The sequence below is a fragment of the Anomaloglossus baeobatrachus genome, chromosome 4 (genome assembly GCF_048569485.1).
Source record: "Anomaloglossus baeobatrachus isolate aAnoBae1 chromosome 4, aAnoBae1.hap1, whole genome shotgun sequence".
Lineage (NCBI taxonomy): Eukaryota > Metazoa > Chordata > Amphibia > Anura > Aromobatidae > Anomaloglossus > Anomaloglossus baeobatrachus.
This window is the reverse complement of record NC_134356.1, coordinates 651164342-651186183: the sequence shown is the minus strand read 5'-3', so window position 1 is coordinate 651186183 and position 21842 is coordinate 651164342. Positions and strand designations below refer to the sequence as shown.

Sequence of the window (21842 nt, the reverse complement as noted above, 5' to 3'; positions counted from 1 at the left end):
TTGAATGGGGCCTTAGGCCGTTACGTCACAGTCCGCCATTAGGTGTGGTGAGTCACTGCGTCACGGGCACAGGCTCGTCTGACGGCCGTTACCTCAGCTTAGGGGAAACTCATCAGCGTCTTCTTGAAAAAAAAAGCGCGCCCAAACCTCCTCTCACCCGACCAATCACATGAGTCGTTTTACCCCACGTGAGCGCTGAGGCAGAGCTGAATCGCTATTGGTGAATTCTTGAGACAGGCTCCTATTGGCTGTGAGGGAAGCAGCTAGCTGTTCCTGACATCCGGGTACACAGACCGTGGTTCCCGGGCGCCGCCGGTTAGGTAGGTATATTCTCTGTGCTCCGGTTTTTCTTTTTTTTTTTTTTTTTATATATATATATATATATATCGTGGACGGTTTGTTATCCGGTTTGCCGTCTTCCTCATATATCCGTGTTTACCTTCCAGCAGTTGCAGAGCTCCCAGCCTGAAGCGTTCAGGGTATATTAGCAGTTGTCACTCTGCAGCAGTCTATAAAGGGACAGTGTCCGTGTATCCCGAGCTGTGTGTGTTCAGAAGCTTCATAACTATAACTCCTAGCCAGTAATTACTGGGTCATGCTGGGAGTTGTAGTGTGGGTGGGCGTAGGTGGAGAGTCACAGGTTGGAGACAGTTGGACTAGTCCTGATTCTCCAGGTGCACAGTGTCTGGAGCCGGATGTGTCCACAGGGATGTGCAGTGCATGTTTATTTTACATGTTTGGTCATTTATAAGCTGCAGGGTTCTTCATTGGTGATGATCATTTTGCAGAAGCGCTTAAAGGCAATCTGTCACCAGATTTTACAACTACAAGCTGTGGCCACCACCAGTGACCCCCTTATATACAGTATTCTTGAATACTGTATGCAAGAGCCCAGGCTGCTGTGTAGAACTTAAAAAAAAAAAAAAATAAGGGTATGTGCCCACGATCAGGACTCGCTGTGTTCAGAACGCAGTGAGTCCTCATGGGGGGGGGGGCGCATGTCTACTCTGCAGGAGACCGTAGCTGTTAGTACCCACGATCAGGGTTTAGTGTTTAGTGCGCTGCGGTCTATCACTTGTGTTCTCCCTACGGAGGATGCATGCTATTCCTCAGCTAACAATTGACATGCTTTGGTATGGAAAGACACACCGCAGGTCAGTGTTTACTGTTGAAAAAAGCATAGTGGGCATGGGATTTTTAGAAATCCCGTCCACTATGCTTGTACTGTACACCGCAGCGGTTTGGATGCAGCTGAGGTAGGCTGCGTCCAAACCACTGCAAATACTCTTTGTGGGCACACACTCTAATACTCACTTTTATAATACTTTCCGATTAGGAGGAGGTCCGGTCCTGTGGTGCCGCTGCCCTCCGATCCGGCGCCTCTGCTGCAATCTCCATCCTCCTATCCAGCCCAGGCTGGCATTGCAGTCATGTGCAGGCCCTGCTGAAGGCAGATCAAAGTACTGTAATGCGCAGGTACGAAGAAAGCTTAAAGGGTACCTGTCACTAGTTTTGGCAACTGTAAGCTGCGGCGGCCACCACTGAGCACTTATATACAGCGTTCCAGAATACCGTATATGAGCCCAGGCCGTTTATAATTGCCTAGGAGGCAGTCCAGTCTGATGGGTGTCGCTGCCCTCTGGTCCTGCTCCTCCTCTGCTGTGATGTCCATCCTCCGGAGTGCAGCTCGGCCTCTCTAGAGCTGTCACCTTAGCTCCGGAGATCAGCCCGGCCTGAACTAAACAGCAATCGCCGGGGAATCAATCACTCGGCGCTCGCAGTTTAGTCCTGGCTGCACTCCGGAGCTCAGGTGAGAGCTCCGGAGTTCAGTGCAGGTAACCGCGGCCAGGCCTGGTATTACTGGAGATTCCTCCGGTAGCCAGTCGGACGCTGGCTCCGGCATTTCCGCACCAAATCTGCAGCAAAACGCAACAAACCGCATGCGGATTTCGGTGCGGTATTTTCCCGCAGGTGCAGAAAACTTACTGAGCCTCTGGAATTTTCTTAAGAAAATTCCTTTTTCTAGTGCGCACAGGGCCTTAGGCTATGTGCCCACGAGAGCTTGCATCTGCGGATTTTGCCGCGGGAAACAAGCGGATTTATCTGGATTTTCCAGATAAATCCGCAGGTTTTAGCATGTACAGTCACTCCCCATGTTATCCTATGGGACATGGGGAGTGCTGTGTCCACGCTGCGGAAAGTGCGGTTGCCGAACATGCTGCGGATGTCCGCATCCGCACGTATAATTGCATGTCAATTATTCATGCAGAATTACCTGCGGATGTCCCAGCTCTCCGCTATGGAGATAGAGGCCGGGACGTCCGCAGGTAATTCGCATGAATGTCCGCATGTTTCCCGCAGCTATTCCGCTGTAATCTCTCATCTAAAAATAGCTGCGGACGCCGGTGGGCAGCTGCGGGAAACATGCGCTCGTACCTACGGATACATCCGCAGGTACGAGCGCCCGTGGGCACACAGCCTTAAACCGATTTTTTTTTTTTTTTTTTGGGAAAATTTTGAAAGTTCTCAATTTTCAAAATTTGAAATTTTATGCCCATAAATCTAAGACAGGTCACAGAAAATAGTTACTAAATATCATTTCCCACATGTCTACTTTGCACCAGTGCAATTTTCATAACAAAATTATTTTTCTTTAGAAAGTTAGAAGGGGTCAAAGTTCATCAGCAATTTCTAATTTTTCCAACAAAATTTACAAAAAACATTTTTTAGGGACCACATCATATTTGGAGTGTGTTTGAGGGGCCTAGGTGACAGAAAATACCCAAAAGTGACACCATTCTAAAAACTGCGCCCCTCAAACTGCTCAAAAGTCAAAACCACATACACAAAGTTTATTAACCCTTTAGGTGTTTCACAGGAACCAAAACAAGGTGGAAGAAAAAATTTAAATTTTACTTTTTTTTTTTTTTTACACACAAATGTTATTTTAGCCATAAAATATAGCATTTTCACAAGGGCATCAGGAAAAATTGCACCATAAAATTTATTGTGCAATTTCTCCTGAGTACACAGATACCTCATATGTGGGGGAAATCAAATGTTTGGGCGAACAGCAGGGCTCGAAAGGCAAGGAGCAACATTTGACTTTTTGAATGGAAAATTAGCTCCAAAAGTCAGATGGCGCTCGATGACCGGCCGAATTTTGAACAGTCTAAGGCTATGTTCACACACTGCGTTTTTTACCTGCGTTTTTGGTCCGTTTTTGCTGCAGAAATTTCTTGAGAAATTCTTGTAACCTTTCTGCAGACATTACCCATCAAAACCTATGGCAAAAAAAATTAGCTGTGCGCACACTGCGTTTTTTTTCTTAAGAAAATTCTTTCAGTAGATTTTCTTAAGAAAAAGAATGAGCATGTCACTTCTTTTCTGCAGCTAACTGCGTTATTTGCCATAGATAATTGGCACAATAACGCAGGGAGCAACCAGCGGTAAAAACGCACCGAAAACGCAGGTGCGTTTTTGGTGCGTTTTTTAACGCAGGTGCACTAATCCTTCACTCTTAAGAAATTTCTTAAGAAAAATAATTTTTCTAGTGTGAACATAGCCTAACAAAATACGGGTCATTGCGGGGAAGGCTGTCCGCATTGTCCCTAAAATGTAGAAACTTATGAATGGCCTCAAACCGTTTGTGGGTCATGACCATGCCAAATATTGGAGTTTGATATAAAATATCAGTACTCCAGTATTGGCGAATTTCTAGTTTCTTCACAATGCCCATGTGAAGGACCAGACCCCAATATTTCATCATTTCTACCGAGTCAATGGGATTCCAAATAAAATACGATGAATTAGGGTGTTGCCCTGTAGCATTAGCTAAATAGTCACAACTACCTCAAAACCAATATAATCTTATCCTATCTAATATTGTCTGTAAAGTTCCCAGACTATACTGCATGGGTCCTGTGAGTATTGGGGTATTTTCTATGGGATAGTTTCCCGATTTAATGGGGGTTTGACTGCTTAGATCAGGGGTCTCAAACACGCGGGCCGCATGCGGCCCCTCAGGCGGCTTCTTGCGGCCCCCATGCCCACCCCTGTTAACTATCGCGGCAGGTACAGGGGCCGCAGCCACTGTCTGCGGTTTATGTCAGATGAATGTTTTTCTGGCGCTGCGCTCTCGCGCCGGCAATACAATCATCTGACATAAATTGCTGAGGGGCTGCGGCCCCTGCCGCGATAGTCACCGGGGGCACGGGCCTGGGGGCCGCACGAAGCAGAGGGGAGGCAGCGGATGGAGCATGGGACAGGTGAGAAGAATAGTGGTTTTATTTTGTGTGTGTGTGTGTATGAAGGTCGGCTTAACACCTTAGTGACCTATGACGTACTGGGTACGTCATGGCTCCCAGCTACTTAAGGACCCATGACGTACCCAGTACGTCATGGCGAAATCGCGGCCCCGGTGGGTGCGATCACTTTGCAAGTACCTTAGATTCGGGGAGGAGGGGGACCTCTGCCTGACCTCAGGAGGGGTAGTGTCTCCTCCCCGGACCTATGGAGGCTGTGATTGGCTGACTGACACCATTCAGCCAATCACAGCCACTGTAATGTTTCAGCCATTGAAAATGACTGCAACATTGAAATCCAGCCAAGATCAGTGCAGCTATAGCACGGATCATTGGCTAGAGCTGGGTGACTTGTTTCACCCGCCCCCAGCTCTGATTGGCGAGACCGGCCTTGTGACCGATCTCTCCAATCACTGGATTTGGGGCCAGAGACCGCTCCCTCACCTTCACTTCGGCGTCTGTGGAAGCGAAGAAGAGCAATCTGTAAGTTACAGCCACTGCCCCCTTTCAGCTGCCGCTGCCCCTCCCCCACCCATTACTACAGGATGGGGACAAAGTGTGCACATTACTATGGGATGGGGATAAGGCTGGTGACATTACTATAGGATGGGGACATTACAAGGATGGGCACAATACTATTGGATGGGGACATTATTACTATAGAATGGGGACAAGGCTGTGGACATTACTATAGCATGGGGACAAGGTGGGCACATTACTATAGAATGGGGATATTACTATAGGATGGGACAGTGCTACAAGGGGACAAGGATGGGGAACAAGGATGTACACATTACTATAGATTGGGGACATTACTATAGGATGGGGACCAGGATGAACACATTAGTACAGGATGGCCACATAAAGATAAGATGGGGACAAGGCTCGGGACATTACTATAGGATGGGGATAAGGATGGGCACATTACTAGAACATGGGGACAAGGATGAAGCACATTACTACAAGATAGGGACAAGGATGGGCACGTTAAAACAAGATGGGGAACATTACTAAAATATGTTGGTCAAAATTTCTATATATTGCTAATTGTTAGACTTAAGGGTACTTTACACGCTGCGACATCACCCGCCGCCCCCGTCGTTGTAAAGATATGTGGGGATCGCTGCCGTAGCGAACATTATTGCTTCGGCACTTGCACTTGTCACACGCACATACCTTGTCAGCGATGTCGCTGTGACCACAGAACAATCCCTCCCTCAAGGGGGAGGTGTGTTCGGCATCATAGCGACATCACTGCGGCGTCACTAAGCAGCCGCCCAATAGAAGCGGAGGGGCGGTGATGAGCGGGACGTAAAATGCCGCCCACCTCCTTCCTTCCGCATTGCTGGTGAACGCAGGTAAGGAGATGTTCGTCGTTCCTGCGGTGTCACACACAGCGATGTTTAGTGCCGCAGGAGCAACGAACAACATCGTACCTGTGACAGCAGCGATATTAAGAAAAGGAGTAACGTGTCAACGATCGCCGTTTTTGAACGATTTTTCGATCGTTGCTCCATGCTGTCACACGCTGCGATGTCGCTACGGGCGCCGGATGTGCGTCACTAACGACGTGACCCCGACGATATATCGGTAGCGATGTCGCAGCGTGTAAAGCACCCTTTAGTTACAAGAAATGTGTAGTAAAAAAAAAAAATTATATTTAAAAACAATGTGCACGTTTGCTATAATAAACAAGTGAAACATTTTTCAAAATCAGTGATCCAAAGGTGTGTAAAAAAAAAAACAACAAAAAAAGTATTTGGTACCAATAAAAATGTACTTTGTCCTGCAAAGAATGCGCCCCCCCCCCCCCCCAATTTTTTTTTTTTTTCTCTGTGCGGCCCTTACACCCAGCCGAGTTTGAGACCCCTGGCTTAGATCCCCTACAAATTTGTTCTTACGGGAGTGCTGAAGTTGAGCTGAATGCAGGTCTTGGCCATCTCCAGCGCTCTCATAATGAATGAAGTATCAATGCACGTGATCAGCCACTGCTCTATTTACACTGTGCTCTTTGATTCCCCCTGATTCTTGAAATCGTCTGAAAACAGAGGAGTGGTGCCAATCAAAAAGTGCCTGCTAAAGCTTAAACTTTAAAGGGATTATCCACTACTCTGACAACTTCTCTTAATTACTATATTCCCTCATGTAAAATATAAACAGCCCTCTACTCTTCAGTGCTGTGTTTCCTGTGACATTGCAGTCAGTCAGCAGCGCTAAAGAGCCGCTTCACTTTCATTATTCAATACTTACATATGGAAGAAGTGAGAGCGACTGCTGATCCTCTCTACCTTCTTCCAGATGTCAGTTACGTGTGAAGGAAAGTGAAGAGACCCAGCACCAGAGGTGAGGTTAGGCTGCTTTTATTTCACATTGGGGAATATTGTAAATGGAAAAAGGGTTGTCTGAGTAGTGATTAATAAGTTGAAACAGTCGCGTGTATGTTAGATCTGACCGCGATTGCATCGCATACACACCTTGCGAGGTTGACTGACAAGAGCACCGGAGATTAAAGTACAACGCTGCAGATCTAACACGCACGTGCGTGCTGCAAACGCAACTGTTTCAACTGATTAACCTGAGAGTTGGCTATAAATTTCATAACACTGGCTGGAGATAGTTAGGCAGACCCCTATTCCCCCCCCCCCTTCCTTCTGAGGAAGCCGTGTATTCACTATTCTTTAAGGTTAAAAAAAAAAGTGGAAATGTACGTTGGGATAGATAATATTTTGGTAATAGTGTGTGATTAATGATGAGCATGATACAGCCCTTATAAATCTAGGCACATGCACTTTATATGGGACAGGTCTATATGCAAGTAATATCCTCTCTGAGCTTACACTGTCTCCGTCCATGCATTTAACTACTAGTCTATGACAGTTATATTGGATTGTCTCACTTTCCCTTGATATGTAACATTTCTTGTCCTTTCTTATGCACTGTCATAATGTCTATCTGTTTTTGACAAATGAATAAACTGTTTTGCATGGTATACTCCTTGTTCCCAAGTTTTTGACCAGCTCATTACTAGTAGACATCTGTAGATTTTACTTGCTGTTGGGTATATTTAGCCACTCCTAGTTAAACAGTGATGCAATGCTCTTAATATACTGAGGACATATCACACTTGCTTACTTTTTATGTATCTTATAGGTATATAGAAAATGGAGACCATTCATAATGTCTCCCCTACTAGATCAAGTCCAAGGAAGGCTGCCTCCTCTTCTCCATGTGCAGCTGTAACAAGCCCTGCAAAGAGACAGAAAAACAGTTCAGACAACTTGTCATTTAAAGAGAGCTCACCCAGCCCCAAGCAAAGGAGAAAATCTTTAAGAAGATCTGTTGGCAAGAGACGTAGGACATTGCCTCCAATCTACCACAATGCAACAGGTTGGGATTGGTGTATTTAAACAATGTCAGAAGTTTTGAATTCTTATTTGGATACAGATTTATGTAACTCTAGGTTTTGTGTTGCCCACTACAGTTTATTAGCTTGAAATTATCCCTCAATTTCAAAATCAAGGCTGAATGTCTTCTATAGGGTACTTTACACGCTGCAATATCGGTATAGATATCGCTAGCGAGCGTACCCGCCCCGGTCAGTTGTGCGTCATGACCAAATCGCTGCCAGTGGCGCACAACATCGCTAACACCCGTCACACGGACTTACCTTCGCTACGACGTTGCTCTGGTCGGCGATCCGCCTCCTTTCTAAGGGGGGCGGTTCGTGTGGCGTCACAGCGACGTCACACGGCAGCCGTCCAATAGCAGAGGAGGGGCGGAGATGAGCGGCTGGAACATGCCGCCCACCTTCTTCCTTCCTCATTGCCGGTGGACACAGGTAAGGAGATGTTCATCGTTCCTGCGGTGTCACACACAGCGATGTGTGCTGCTGCAGGAACGACGAACAACATCGTACCTGCAGCAGCAACGATATTTTGAAAAGGAGCGACGTGTCAACGGACAACGATTTTTCACGTTTTTGCGCTCGTTGATCATCGCTCCTTGGTGTCACACACTGCGATGTCGCTAACTGCGCCGTGTGTGCGTCACTAACGACGTGACCCCAACGATATATCGTGAGCGATGTTGCAGCGTTTAAAGCACCCTTTATTCTTATTTTCCAGCTATGACAAACTTGACTACTGCAGCCAGTCAGCGGCTGCAATTGTCACCTGATGCTCACCGCTCCAGTAAAGGAAGCCAGGAAACCAGCTAGGGTCACAGGCAGCCTTAAGGGGGCTTTATACGCAACGACATCGCTAACGAGATGTCGTTGAGGTCACGGAATTCATGACGCACATCCGGCCTATTGATTGTTGACACGTCGTTCTAATCTCAAATATCGTTGCTGTTACAGGACGCAGGTTGTTCGTCGTTCCTGCGGCAGCACACATCACTGTGTGTGACACCGCAGGAACGAGGAACCGCAACGTACCTGCGTCCAGCCAGCAATGAGGAAGGAAGGAGGTGGGCGGGATGTTCCGGCCGCTCAACTCCGCCCCTCCGCTTCTATTGGGCGGCCGCTTAGTGACACCGAACGAACCTCCCCCTTAGAAAGGAGGCGGTTCGCCAGCCACAGCAACGTCGCTAGGCAGGTAAGTAGTGTGATGGGTGTTAGCAATGTTGTGCGTCACGGGCATCGATTTGCCCGTGACGCACAACCGACGGGGGCGGGTGCTTTCACCAGCGACATCGCTAGCGATGTCTGTGTGTAAAGTGGCCTTTTAAGAAGAGTGGCACTTTAGTGTATCTGTTGATTTACTTTATTGAGCACCACCACAACCCCATTTTCTTTATCGTTCCTATGGGAGACCCAGACCATGGGTGTTTAGCTTCTGCCTCCAGAGGACACACAAAGTACTACACTTAAAAGTGTAGCTCCTCCCTCTGAGCTTATACACCCCCTGGAGAGACAGTCCTATCCAGTTTATCGCTTTGTGTTCAGGAGGCATACATCCACACATGCATTCTCATCTGATTTGTTTGATTTTTGAAAAGAAAAGCGGGTCCAAGTCTGGACTCCCAGCATGTCCCTTCTCACCCCACTGTGTCGGTGGTGTTGTAAGGTTGATTTCCAAGGCTGGAGCCTTACATGCTGCGCTTCTTCACCATCCCTCCTGGGCTCTGGCTTGAAGTGGGAGCCAGCACGGTCTCCATGCCTGGCAGGAGTCCGGTCTCCATCCACAGCCCCTTGAGGATCCTGTTGGACCGGAGCACTCATCCCCAGGGACCTGGCCCTGCGTCTCAGCAGCTAAGTACCTGAGACGTTTATGTGTTGGGGGTCCCGGTTCTTTATTGTATGGGGAGAGTATGCTGTATATGATTATTTTGACTTTTCCGGCGGGTTCTCTAGCTTTTGCCTGAGAACCACGCCGATGGTGCCTGCTTGTCGGCCTCGCCGCTTAAATTTCGGCCCCGGCTTCGCCGGAGGCCTAGTTTCGTTTTCCTGCCCTCGCATGTAACTCATGCAGAGGGACAGGCTCGGCTCCTCCCGGCGGCCGTTCTACACAGGGGAGGGACACTCCCCACTGCTGGGGCGTCCATCCTCCCCTGCAGGTCTCTATAGCCCTCCAGTTCCCGCTCTCCTATAGGAACGCCCCCTAGTCCCGCCCCCTCTCCTCGCTCCGGCGGCCATTTCTCACGCAGAGTTTACTCTGCTCTGGGACATTCTGCACTCTGCATCTCTGCTGAGGTGCTGTGCACTGGGGGACCGGGCTTCGAGATCTGGAGGGCACACAACAACCGCACCCAGCGGTCTGGTAAGCCACAGCCGGTCTCCGGTTGTGGACCTCTGTATATTCTCCCTGGGGTTCATTCTCTGCAAAGCCCCCACTCCAGCAGCATGTCTCACACAAGGAGCAAGGCTCCAAAGCTTTATTCTGCATGCACTGCATGTAAGCTCCTGCTGCATGAGCAGAGCACCTGTCCACATTGTGATGTTTGCTCTAACTTGGCGGTGCCACAGCCTGGAGTCTCACCCCCAGTGGTCTCTCAGGCTGCTGCTGCACCTGTGGCTGAACCCCTGGCCTGGGTAGAGTCCTTTTCTAGGTCCATATCCCAGTCATTTGCTGAGTCCATGGGACTTTTGTCCAGGACTTTGATGAATATGCATCAGCCCTCCTCACAGGGTGCCTCTAATACTCTTGACAGAGGATTCCTATCCTCTGACCTCCGTCCATCAGAGCTCTCGGAGGATTCATCATCTGGTCCCAGACCCCGTCCTTCTAAGAGAAGGCGCAGGGTTTCCTTCCCCCTCCTCATCCCATGGCTCTGTCTCAAGAGCTGACTCGCAAGATGAGGAGGATGCCCTCACGGGTGGCTCGGAGGCTATGTATCCCATCGATTTCTCTGAGGGTGACTCAGATCTTAGTGACTTGATTGCTTCTATTAATTCTGTGCTGGATCTCAATCCGCCAGTCTCAGAGGAGCAACCCTCTTTGGCAGAAAAACATCAGTTTACCTCGCCTAAGAGAGTAAAGAGTGTGTTCTTTAACCACTCCAGTTTTCAGACCGCTGTGAACAAACCCAGGGCCTGTCCTGACAAACGCTTTCCAAAGCGTGGTTCTGATGACCGGTTTCCATTTCCACCTGAGGTGGTCAAGGAGTGGTCTCACTCCCCAAAGGTAGACCCTCCGGTGTCTAGGCTCTCAGCCCGGACCGTTGTCGGTGGCTGACGGCACCTCTCTTAAGGATTCCACTGACCGTCAGATTGACCTTTTGGCCAAATCTGTGTATGAAGCTGCGGGGGCCACGTTTTCCCCGACTTTTGCAGCAGTGTGGGCTCTCAAAGCCATCTCTGCTTCTCTAGAGGAGATGCATTCCCTCACCAAGGAATCTATGCCTGAGATGGTTACCTTAACCTCTCAGGCTTCAGCTTTTTTCATCTTATGCCATGTCTGCAATGCTAGAGGCTGCTCACCGCACTGCGGTGGCTTCAGCTAATTCTCTTGTTATCCGCAGGATTTTGTGGCTTCGAGAGTGGAAGGCAGATTCTTCTTCCAAGAAGTTTCTTGCTGGGCTCCCTTTTGCTGGTTCACGGCTGTTTGGTGAACAGCTGGATGAAATCATTAAGGAAGCTACTGGCGGGAAGAGTACTTCCATGCCACAAACCAAGACCAGGAAACCCGCCCAGGGTAGGAATCAATCGAGGTTTCGTTCCTTTCGTTCCTCCAACTGGTCATCCTCTAAGCCTTCTGCCTCGTCCGCTAACTCAGCTAAGGATCAGAAATCCAACTGGCGCACAAAAGCGCGTCCGCAGAAGTCCGCAGGAGGTTCTGCCACTAAGGCAGCCTCCTCATGACTCTCGGCCCGCTCCAGCCACGTCCTTAGTCGGTGGCAGGCTCTCCCACTTTGGCGACGCTTGGTTAAAGCAAGTCTCCGATCAGTGGGTGAGAGACATCATATCTCACGGCTACAGGATAGAGTTCTCTTCCAGCCCGCCAGATTTTTTTTCTCTCAACTCCCCCCTGCTCCAAGGCCGCCGCCTTCTCACAGGCCGTGGCATCCTTGCAGGCAAACGGAGTGATTGTACCAGTTCCTGCTCGAGAACGGTTCAGAGGTTTTTACTCAAACCTCTTCCTAGTTCCCAAAAAGGACGGTACCTTCCGGCCCATCCTGGATCTCAAGCTTCTCAACAAGCATGTCCGGGTGCGGCATTTTCGCATGGAGTCTCTGCGATCAGTCATTGCCTCTCTGACCCAAGGGGATTTCCTGGTGTCCATCGACATCAGAGATGCCTATCTACATGTGCCAATCGCAGTGTCACACCAGCGTAGGTTACGTTTTGCGATAGAAGAGGATCATTTCCAATTCGTGGCTCTCCCCTTCGGGTTAGCCACAGCCCCTCGGGTATTCACCAAGTTCATGGCGGCAGTGATTGCGGTCCTGCACCTCCAGGGGTTGGCAGTGCTTCCTTATCTGGACGACCTTCTGGTCAAGGGTCCATCCAGCGCAGACTGTCAGCGGAGTGTTTCGCTCACTCTCGCCACTCTAGCCCAATTCGGGTGGCTTGTCAATCTTCCCAAATCCATCCTGACTCCGACCCAGAGTCTCACGTACCTAGGGATGCAGTTCGACACTTTGCCGGCACTTGTGAAGGTGCCCTTAGTCAAACAGCAGTTTCTTCGGCTAGCGGTGTGCTCTCTTCTGAGGCCCCGCCGTTATTCCCTCAGGCGCCTGATGCAGGTGCTGGGTCAAATGGTGGCATCCATGGAGGCGGTTCCCTTTGCCCAGTTCCATCTGCGCCCTCTGCAGCTGGACATTCTCCGCGGTTGGGACAAGCGGCCTTCCTCCTTACACAGGTTAGTGGCTCTGTCGCCACGGACCAGGAGCTCTCTTCAGTGGTGGCTTCGGCCCCTCTCCCTGTCCCAAGGGCGCTCCTTTCTGACTCCGTCCTGGGTGATTCTCACCACGGATGCCAGCCTATCCGGCTGGGGAGCGGTATATCTCCACCACAGAGCACAGGGCACTTGGACTCCGTCCGAGTCAGCCCTTTCAATCAATGTGCTGGAAACCAGAGCTGTGCTTCTAGCTCTCCTAGCCTTTCACCACCTGTTGGCGGGCAGGCACATTCGAGTCCAGTCAGACAACGCGACAGCGTTTGCCTACATCAATCACCAGGGCGGGACACGCATCCGCCTGGCAATGTTGGAGGTCCAACGCATTCTTCAATGGGCGGAGGACTCCAAGTTCACCATATCCGCAGTCCACATCCCAGGCGTAGAAAACTGGGAGGCAGATTATCTCAGCCGTCAATCCGTGGACGGTGGCGAGTGGTCCCTGCACCCGGCAGTGTTTCAGTCAATCTGCCGCAAGTGGGGCACTCCGGACGTGGACCTAATGGCATCCCGTCACAACAACAAGGTTCCTGTCTACGTGGCTCGCTCCCACGATCTTCAGGCCTTCGCCGCGGACGCTCTGGTTCAGGATTGGTCCCAGTTTCGTCTGTCCTACGTGTTTCCCCCTCAGAATGGAGGGCCGTCGAGTCATCCTCATTGCACCGGACTGGCCCAAGCGAGCTTGGTATCCGGACCTGCTCCATCTGTCCGTAGAGATGCCGTGGCATCTTCCGGACCGTCCAGACCTACTCTCGCAAGGTCCGTTTTTCCGCCCGAATTCTGCGGCACTCAAATTGACAGCGTGGCTCTTGAGTCCTGTATTTTGACGGCTTCTGGTATTCCTCCTGAAGTCATCTCCACTATGACTCGGGCCCGTAAGTCTTCCTCCGTCAAGATCTATCACAGGACTTGGAAAATTTTCCTGTCCTGGTGTCGCTCTTCCGACCATCCTCCTTGGCCATTCTCGTTGCCGACCCTTCTCTTTTTTTCAGTCCGGTCTGCAGCTAGGACTGTCCCTCAACTTTCTCAAGGGACAAGTCTCAGCTCTATCAGTGCTGTTCCAGCGGCGTCTCGCCCGGCTGGCTCAGGTCCGCACCTTCATGCAAGGTGCGTCTCACATCATTCCGCCTTATCGGCGGCCCTTGGATCCCTGGGACCTTAACTTGGTCCTCACGGTATTGCAGAAACCCCCTTTTGAGCCCCTTAGGGAGGTTTCTTTGTATAGTCTTTCTCAAAAGGTGGCCTTTCTAGTTGCCATAACTTCTCTCAGGAGAGTCTCTGATTTGGCTGCGCTCTCCTCGGAGTCACCTTTTTTGTTTTTTCACCAAGACAAGGTAGTTCTCCGTCTGACTCCGGACTTTCTTCCTATGGTGGTCTCTCCCTTCCACCTTAACCAGGACATTTCCTTGCCTTCCTTCTGTCCGGCCCCTGTTCATCGCTTTGAGAAAGCGCTGCATACTCTGGATCAAAGCACACTCGACCAGAGCTGTCGGTGCCTCTTGGGCTTTTAGGCACCAGGCTCAACAAGTCTGTTAGGCTGCCACTTGGACTAGCCTGCATACCTTTTCGAAGCACTACCAAGTGTATGCTCATGCTTCGGCAGATGCGAGCTTGGGCAGACTCATCCTTCAGGCGGCTGTCGCCCACTTGTGAAGTTAGGCTCCGCCTACTTAGTTTTTTCTGTTTATTCCCACCCAGGACAGCTTTGGAACGTCCCAGGGTCTGGGTCTCCCATAGGAACGATAAAGAAAAAGAGAATTTTGTTTACTTATCGTAAATTCTTTTTCTTATAGTTCCGTATTGGGAGACCCAGCTCCCTCCCTGTTGCCTGTTGGCAATTTTCTTGTTCCTTGTGTTATCACCGGCTGTTGTCGTGGACAGAGTCTTCGGTTGTTCCGGTTCTTGCTCGGTTCGACTTGTGGGTGGCTATTCTCCTTCAGCTTTTGCACTAAACTGGATAGGACTGGCTCTCCAGGGGGTGTATAAGCTCAGAGGGAGGAGCTCCACTTTTTAGTGTAGTACTTTGTGTGTCCTCCGGAGGCAGAAGCTAAACACCCATGGTCTGGGTCTCCAAATACGGAACTATAAGAAAAAGATTTTACGGTAAGTAAACAAAATTCTTTTTTTAAAAAACCAAAACAGTAGTGCACATCTCCCTTTTTTGACAGTCCTTCACACCTCCTTCTTTACCTTTTTTTTCTTTTCAAAAATTACTAGTCTGCTGGTGCATTCGATTAAATATATGTATGTGCCCCCATCCTGCTCATTTGCCCCCATCCTGCTCATTTGCCCCCATCCTGCTCATTTGCCCCCATCCTGCTCATTTGCCCCCATCCTGCTCATTTGCCCCCATCCTGCTCATTTGCCCCCATCCTGCTCATTTGCCCCCATCCTGCTCATTTGCCCCCATCCTGCTCATTTGCCCCCATCCTGCTCATTTGCCCCCATCCTGCTCAATGTCCTGCATCCTGTGGCACACAAAAAAAAAAATATACGTTTATACTCGCCTTTCCTCGCTTCAAGCAGCATCGCTCCTCCTGTCTGTGCCGTCAGCTCTGTGTGGAGGCGGCCACGATCCCTGCAGTATCGCGCACGTGTCCACACACAGCCGCGCCGCCGGCACAGACAGGAGGACATCGCGATGCTAGAGGGATCGTGGCCGACTCCACACAGCGCTGCCGGCACAGACAGGAGGACATCGCGGTGCTGCAGGTATCATGGCCGGTGAGTTATACTGATTCACTGCACCCTGCGCTGATGATGGTGTGGGGAGCAGTGAATACAGCCGCACATGATCACTCCAGGCTGTAGTTGCCTGGGGTGATCATGCGGCCGGCTGTTTAGTAACCGCGCATCCCCCGCCCATCACCCCGCCCACCTGTCAGCGCTGGCTTCAGCGCTGAGAGATGGGCGGGAGGATGGGCGTGCATAAGTAATGAGCGGGCCCACGTGGTCACGGCAGGCTGCTACAGCCTGGTCGTGCCCCCGATGACCCGCTCCACCCTCATTCCCCGCAGCCCTACATTCATACTATAAGACGCACCCCTCACTTTCCCCTAACATTTGGGGGAAAAGGTGTGTCTTATTGTCCGAAAAATATGGTAATATACAGTCACATCTCAAAGTAAATAAAAATTTTATTTCTCTCTTAAGAACTCAGTGAAGCAATCAGCTTGGAATTACCAGAAAGTCAGCGATTGTCAGAACTTCTGCAGTCTTGCTTTCAGGTATGTAATGTCCTTCACCTTCAGGATAGTGAATCAGTTATTGGTCACATCGCTTGAGGAGAGGGGAGCACTACTCTTCTAATAAATATACCAGACTCCTAAATTCCCCTTTAACATTTGGGTAGTATGTGTTATGTTTTTACTCTGTGTGCGTTTTAAATGTTGCACTTCGTAAATTTGGCAAGACAACACCTACGCGTAATGCCATTCCCACCTTGTTCGTCAATTATATAGTAATGATATAGTAATGATTGTGTGTGTGTGTGTGTGTGTGTGTGTGTGTTATACATGTACAGCGGGTACATGTATTTTAATGTTGCTAAAGCTGCTATTGACATGAATTTTTCACCAGCTGTCAATTACAACCCGTCCAATCCACAAAGGCAAAGAAATCAAACCATAGATGTGCATAAATTTAGTGATGCATGCTAATGAGAAATGACACAGGGAAAAAGTATTGAACACTCTTATTGAAATGTATTTAATACTTTGTACAAAAGCCTTTGTTAGTGATGAGAGCTTCAAGATGCCTCCTTTATGGTGAAACTAGTTGCTAGCATTGCTCAGGTGTGATTTGGACCATTCTTTCCAACAAACACTTTTCACATCCTGAAGGTTACTGTGGGCTCCTATGAACTCTGAGCATTTAGTTCCTTCCATAAATTTCAAGGTCAGGTGATTGGCTCGGCCATCCAAGCAGCTTTTTCTTTTTCCGCCATCAATTGAGTTTCTTTTGGCTGTGTGTTTGGGATCATTGTCTTGCTGAAACGTCCACCCTCGTTTCATCTTAATCATCCTGGTAGCAGCAGATTTGTCAAGAAATGTCTTGGTACATTTGTCCCTTCATCCTTCCTTCAATTATATGAAGTTTGCCAGTGCCGCATACTGGAAACAATCCCACACCATGATGTTCTTGCCTCCAAACTTCACTGTTTGTGTTTTTGGGGTGATACGCAGTGCCTTTTGGCTTCCAAATATAGTGTGTATCATGGCATCCAAAGAATTCAATTTTGGTCTCTTCTGACCAGACTATATTCTCACAGGTTTGTCTAAATGTTATTGAGCAAACTTTAAGCGCGCTCAATCATACTTTTTGTTTAGCAGTCGCATCGTGCATGGTGAGCGTGCATACAGGCCATGGAGGGTGACCACATTGCCAATATTTTTCTTTGAAACAATTGTACCTGCTGAGTCCAGATCTTTCTGTAGCTCTAAACCGGTGATGCTTGGCTCCTGAACAACTGTACTGATAATTCTTATCACTCCTCTGACCTCTTGTGAGGAGCACCTGGTTGTGGCCAGTTTATGGGGAAACTATATGTTCTTTCCACCTCTGGATTATGACCCCCAACAGTGCTCACTGAAGCCTACAGTAGTTTGGAAATTCTTCTGTAGTCTATGCCAGCAGTATGTTTTGCAACAATAAGGTTGTAAAGGTCTTGAGAGAGCTCACTGGTTTTACCCATCATGAGAGGTGTCTTCTGGGACACCTTTTTATATGACATCAGTTCAACCAGCTGATGTTATTTTTCACTAAGGGGCAGGATTGCTTTCTAATTACTCTTAGATTTTAGCTGGTGTCATGGCTTTCTATGGCTTTTTGCACCTCTTCATGTGTTAAAAACTTTTTTCCCTGTTTCATTTTTCATTACACATCACTACATTTATGGACATGTATGGTTTGATTTCTTTGCCTGTGTGGATTGGATGGGTTGTTACCAACATCTAGAGACATTTTATGTTAATGGCACCTTTAGAAATATATTTACTTAGAAACATGTGACGTGTGCATGCAATACTAGTAAATGCATAAATACATACATGCAGCAGGTGAAATGTGTAGATAGATACAGATAACCATCACCAGCTTAAAATAATTTGTTTATAACGCTGTTTACGTTGCCCAGTTATCATAAACGTTCATTTCTTCAGCGCTCTATTGGGAGACCCAGACGATTGGGGTATAGCTACTGCCCTCTGGAGGCCACACAAAGCACTACATTAAAAGTGCAAGGCCCCTCCCCCTCTGGCTATACTCCCCCCGTGGTATCACGGGTTCTCCAGTTTTAGCTTTGTGTGCGAAGGAGGTCAGACATTCCATGCATAGCTCCACAGATTTTAGTCAGCAGTAGCTGCTGACTATTTCGGATGGAAGAAAAGAGGACACATATAGTGTCCCCAGCATGCTCCCTTCTCACCCCTGGATGGTGTTGTAAGGTTGAGGTACCTATTGCTGGTACAGGGCTGGAGCCTGACATGCTGTTTTCCTTCCACATCCCCTGGTAGGGCTCTGTGGAAGTGGGATCCTGCCGGCCTCTCAGCTCTGACGCCGGGCTCCATCCACAGACCCATTAGAACCTGATGGAGACGGAGCAGGAGTACGATCAGGGACAGGCCCTGCATCATACAGGTACTCTGTGTCCCCGGCAGGCACAGACACACTCCGGGCTGGCTGGGTGTTGTAGTGCGCCGGGGACCGCAACGTTGGAGTTAGTGTCCCTACAGATTACTGGGGGATTTTTTGTGTATGGGAACGCAGCGCCGACCCCCTCTGGACCGGGCGGCGCTGCTGTGACTTGTGGTGCGCCGGGGATCCGCCGTCCGCGCTTTTACGGCGGCGGCGGTTATAAATTGAGTCCCCGGCTTTTTGGGCCTAGGACGCCGGCAGCTCCGATTCGTTCCCGCCCCCACCCTGTCATTCAGGGTAGGGGAGAGACGCTGTTCGCTAGCAGCGACGAGGGCTGGAGCCTGATTTACATGCTCCAGCCCTCACACTAGGCACAGAGGGAAGCAGGCTTCCCGCACTTAGTCAGGAACGCCCAGGGCCCGCCCCCCTTCTCTCTCAGGACGCCGGCAGCCATTACATGCATGTCTGGCTGGAGGAAGGACGCAAGGCTCTGGGAGACCTGGACTAGGGGCTATCTGGCGACCACACACCCGCTTTTTAAGCGGGCGGTAAGCGATTTTTCTGTGCTGGTCCCTCTAGGGCCTCACGGTGTATCGGTGTACTGTGTAGGATATAGAGGGATTGTATTTCTTGCACTGTGAGGTCGCTTCTGGCTGCATATCCCAGATCCCTCTGTGGAAGCAACAACATGCCATCCTCAAAACGCAAGGCTGCCAAGGCTAGGGCTGTGTATACTGCGTGTGCTGCATGTGGGGCTAATCTACCAGCAGGCTCCGATGACCCCCATTGTGTGCAATGCTCCGACCCGGTGCTGCTTCGCCAGCCGGAGTCAGGAGAGGTAGTGACCCAGGCTGAGACGCTTGTAAGTTCTGCCCCGGTGACAGGGACAGACTTTGCAGTTTTTGCTGATAATATGTCTGTGACTATGGCAAAAATCCTTGAAACCTTGCAATCTATGCATGGGGCTCAGTCTTTGGGCACGGCGAGGCCTCTGTCCTCAGGTCCCCCTCACTTGGAATTAATCCAGCCCACAGGGGGGTCCCCGGCTTCACAGGCCGAGGATTATGACTCAGATGATAGCCCCAGCCACCCTAAGCGAGCTCGCTGGGAAAGACCCTCGACGTCATCACACTGCTCTGGGTCTCAGCGCAATCAGTCTCCCTGTGATGTGTCTGATGAGAGTGATCAGGAATCCATTCCTGGAACCCCTCTCAACCTGGATACCCCTGATGGGGATGCCATGGTAAACGACCTTATCTCAGCCATCAATAGGCTGTTGGATATTTCTCCCCCAGCCCCTTCAGCAGAAGAGGCGGCTGCGGAGCAGGAGAAGTTTCGTTTCCTTTATCCCAAGCGTAAATTGAGTGCTTTGTTGGATCACTCTGACTTCAGAGAATCAATCCAGAAGCACGACGCTCACCCAGAAAGGCGTTTCTCTAAACGATCTAAAGATACGCGTTTCCCTTTCCCCCCTGAGGTGGTCAAGCGCTGGACACAGTGTCCAAAGGTAGACCCCCCGATTTCCAAACTCGCAGCTAGGTCCATAGTTGCAGTGGAGGATGGCGCTTCACTTAAAGATGCCAATGACAGACAGATGGACCTTTGGTTAAAATCTGTCTATGAAGCTATCGGCGCGTCGTTTGCTCCGGCATTCGCAGCCGTATGGGCACTCCAGGCTATTTCAGCTGGCTTAGCAAAAGTGGATGCTATCATACATCCAGCAGTGCCGCAAGTGGCGCACCTTACCACGCAGATGTCGGCGTTTGCGTCTTACGCTATCAATGCGGTCCTAGAATCTACCAGTCGCACCTCAATGGCGTCCGCCAATTCGGTAGTTTTGCGCAGAGCCTTGTGGTTAAAGGACTGGAAAGCAGATGCTGGTTCCAAAAAATGTTTAACCAGTTTGCCTTTATCTAGAGATAGACTGTTTGGCGAGCCATTGGCTGACATCATTAAGCAGTCCAAGGGTAAAGACTCCTCTTTACCACAACCCAGAACAACCAAACCTCAGCAGAAAAAGTGGCAGCAGAGGTTTCAGTCCTTTCGAGGTTCGGGCAAGACACCATTTACCTCGTCCAAAGGGACTCAGAGGACGCAAAGAAACTCAGATTCGTGGCGGGCTCACACGCGCCCCAAGAAAGCAAATGGAGGTACCGCTTCCAAAGCGGCTACCTCATGACTTCCAGCCCCCTCCCTCCGCATCGCCGGTCGGGGGCAGGCTCTCCCGCTTTTCCGGCATTTGGATGTCACAGGTCAAAGACCGGTGGGTGACGGACATTTTGTCTCGCGGGTACAGAATCGAGTTCAATTCTCGTCCTCCAGCTCGGTTCTTCAGAACCTCCCCACATCCAGACCGAGCAGATGCTCTGCTGCAGGCGGTGGACTCCCTAAGAGCGGAAGGAGTGGTGATCCCAGTCCCTCCTCAGGAACAAGGGCAAGGGTTTTACTCCAATCTCTTTGTGGTTCCAAAAAAGGACGGCTCGTTCCGTCCTGTTCTGGACCTAAAACGGCTCAACAAACATTTGCACGCCAGGAGGTTCCGGATGGAAACCCTGCGTTCTGTCATTGCCTCAATGTCCAGAGGAGACTTCCTTGCCTCAATAGACATCAAAGATGCTTATCTCCACGTGCCAATTGCTACAGAACATCAACGTTTTCTACGTTTTGTGATAGGAGACGACCATTTTCAGTTCGTAGCTCTGCCATTTGGTCTGGCGACAGCCCCACGGGTCTTCACCAAGGTCATGGCGGCGGTGGTAGCAGTCTTGCACTCTCAGGGACACTCGGTGATCCCTTACCTAGACGATTTATTGGTCAAAGCTCCCTCTCAAGAGGCATGTCAGCACAGCCTGAATGCTACGCTGGAGACTCTACAGTCTTTCGGATGGATCATCAACTTTCCAAAGTCGATCCTATCACCGACTCAATCACTAACGTATCTTGGCATGGAGTTTCATACTCTAGCAGCGATAGTGAAGCTTCCGCTGAACAAGCAGCGGTCACTACAGACAGGGGTGCAATCTCTCCTGCAGGGCCAGTTGCATCCCTTGCGGCGCCTCATGCATTTCCTAGGGAAGATGGTGGCAGCCATGGAAGCAGTTCCCTTTGCGCAGTTTCATCTGCGCCCACTTCAATGGGACATTCTCCGCCAATGGGACGGGAAGTCAACGTCCCTGGACAGGAAAGTCTCGCTTTCCCAGACGGCCAAGGACTCTCTACAATGGTGGCTCCTTCCCACCTCATTGTCTCAGGGAAGATCCTTCCTGCCCCCATCCTGGGCAGTAGTCACGACAGATGCGAGTCTGTCAGGGTGGGGAGCAGTGTTTCTCCACCACAGGGCTCAGGGGACGTGGACTCCCCAGGAGTCCACCCTTCAGATCAATGTTCTGGAGATCAGGGCAGTGTATCTTGCTCTACTGGCCTTCCAACAGTGGCTGGAAGGAAAGCAGATCCGAATCCAATCGGACAACTCCACAGCGGTGGCATACATCAACCACCAAGGAGGGACGCGCAGTCGGCAAGCCTTCCAAGAAGTCCGGCGCATTCTAATGTGGGTGGAGGACAGAGC

The 21842-nt window shown here is 50.0% G+C and overlaps 1 protein-coding gene across 2 annotated transcripts in view; it reads left to right on the top strand.

The window, feature by feature from the left end:
- Positions 1-242: 242 nt before the first annotated feature.
- Positions 243-21842, top strand: part of DSN1 (DSN1 component of MIS12 kinetochore complex) — a 117624-nt gene continuing 96024 nt past the window's right edge. The window contains exons 1-4 of one of the 2 annotated variants that reach the window (XM_075346478.1): positions 253-320; positions 1337-1476; positions 7455-7691; positions 15794-15867. In XM_075346478.1, coding sequence (XP_075202593.1) covers positions 7466-7691; positions 15794-15867 — 300 coding nt within the window. In that variant the 5' untranslated portion in view covers positions 253-320; positions 1337-1476; positions 7455-7465. Of the gene's footprint in view, positions 321-1336; positions 1477-7454; positions 7692-15793; positions 15868-21842 lie in introns of both variants that reach the window. The other variant, XM_075346477.1, reaches the window with a different exon arrangement.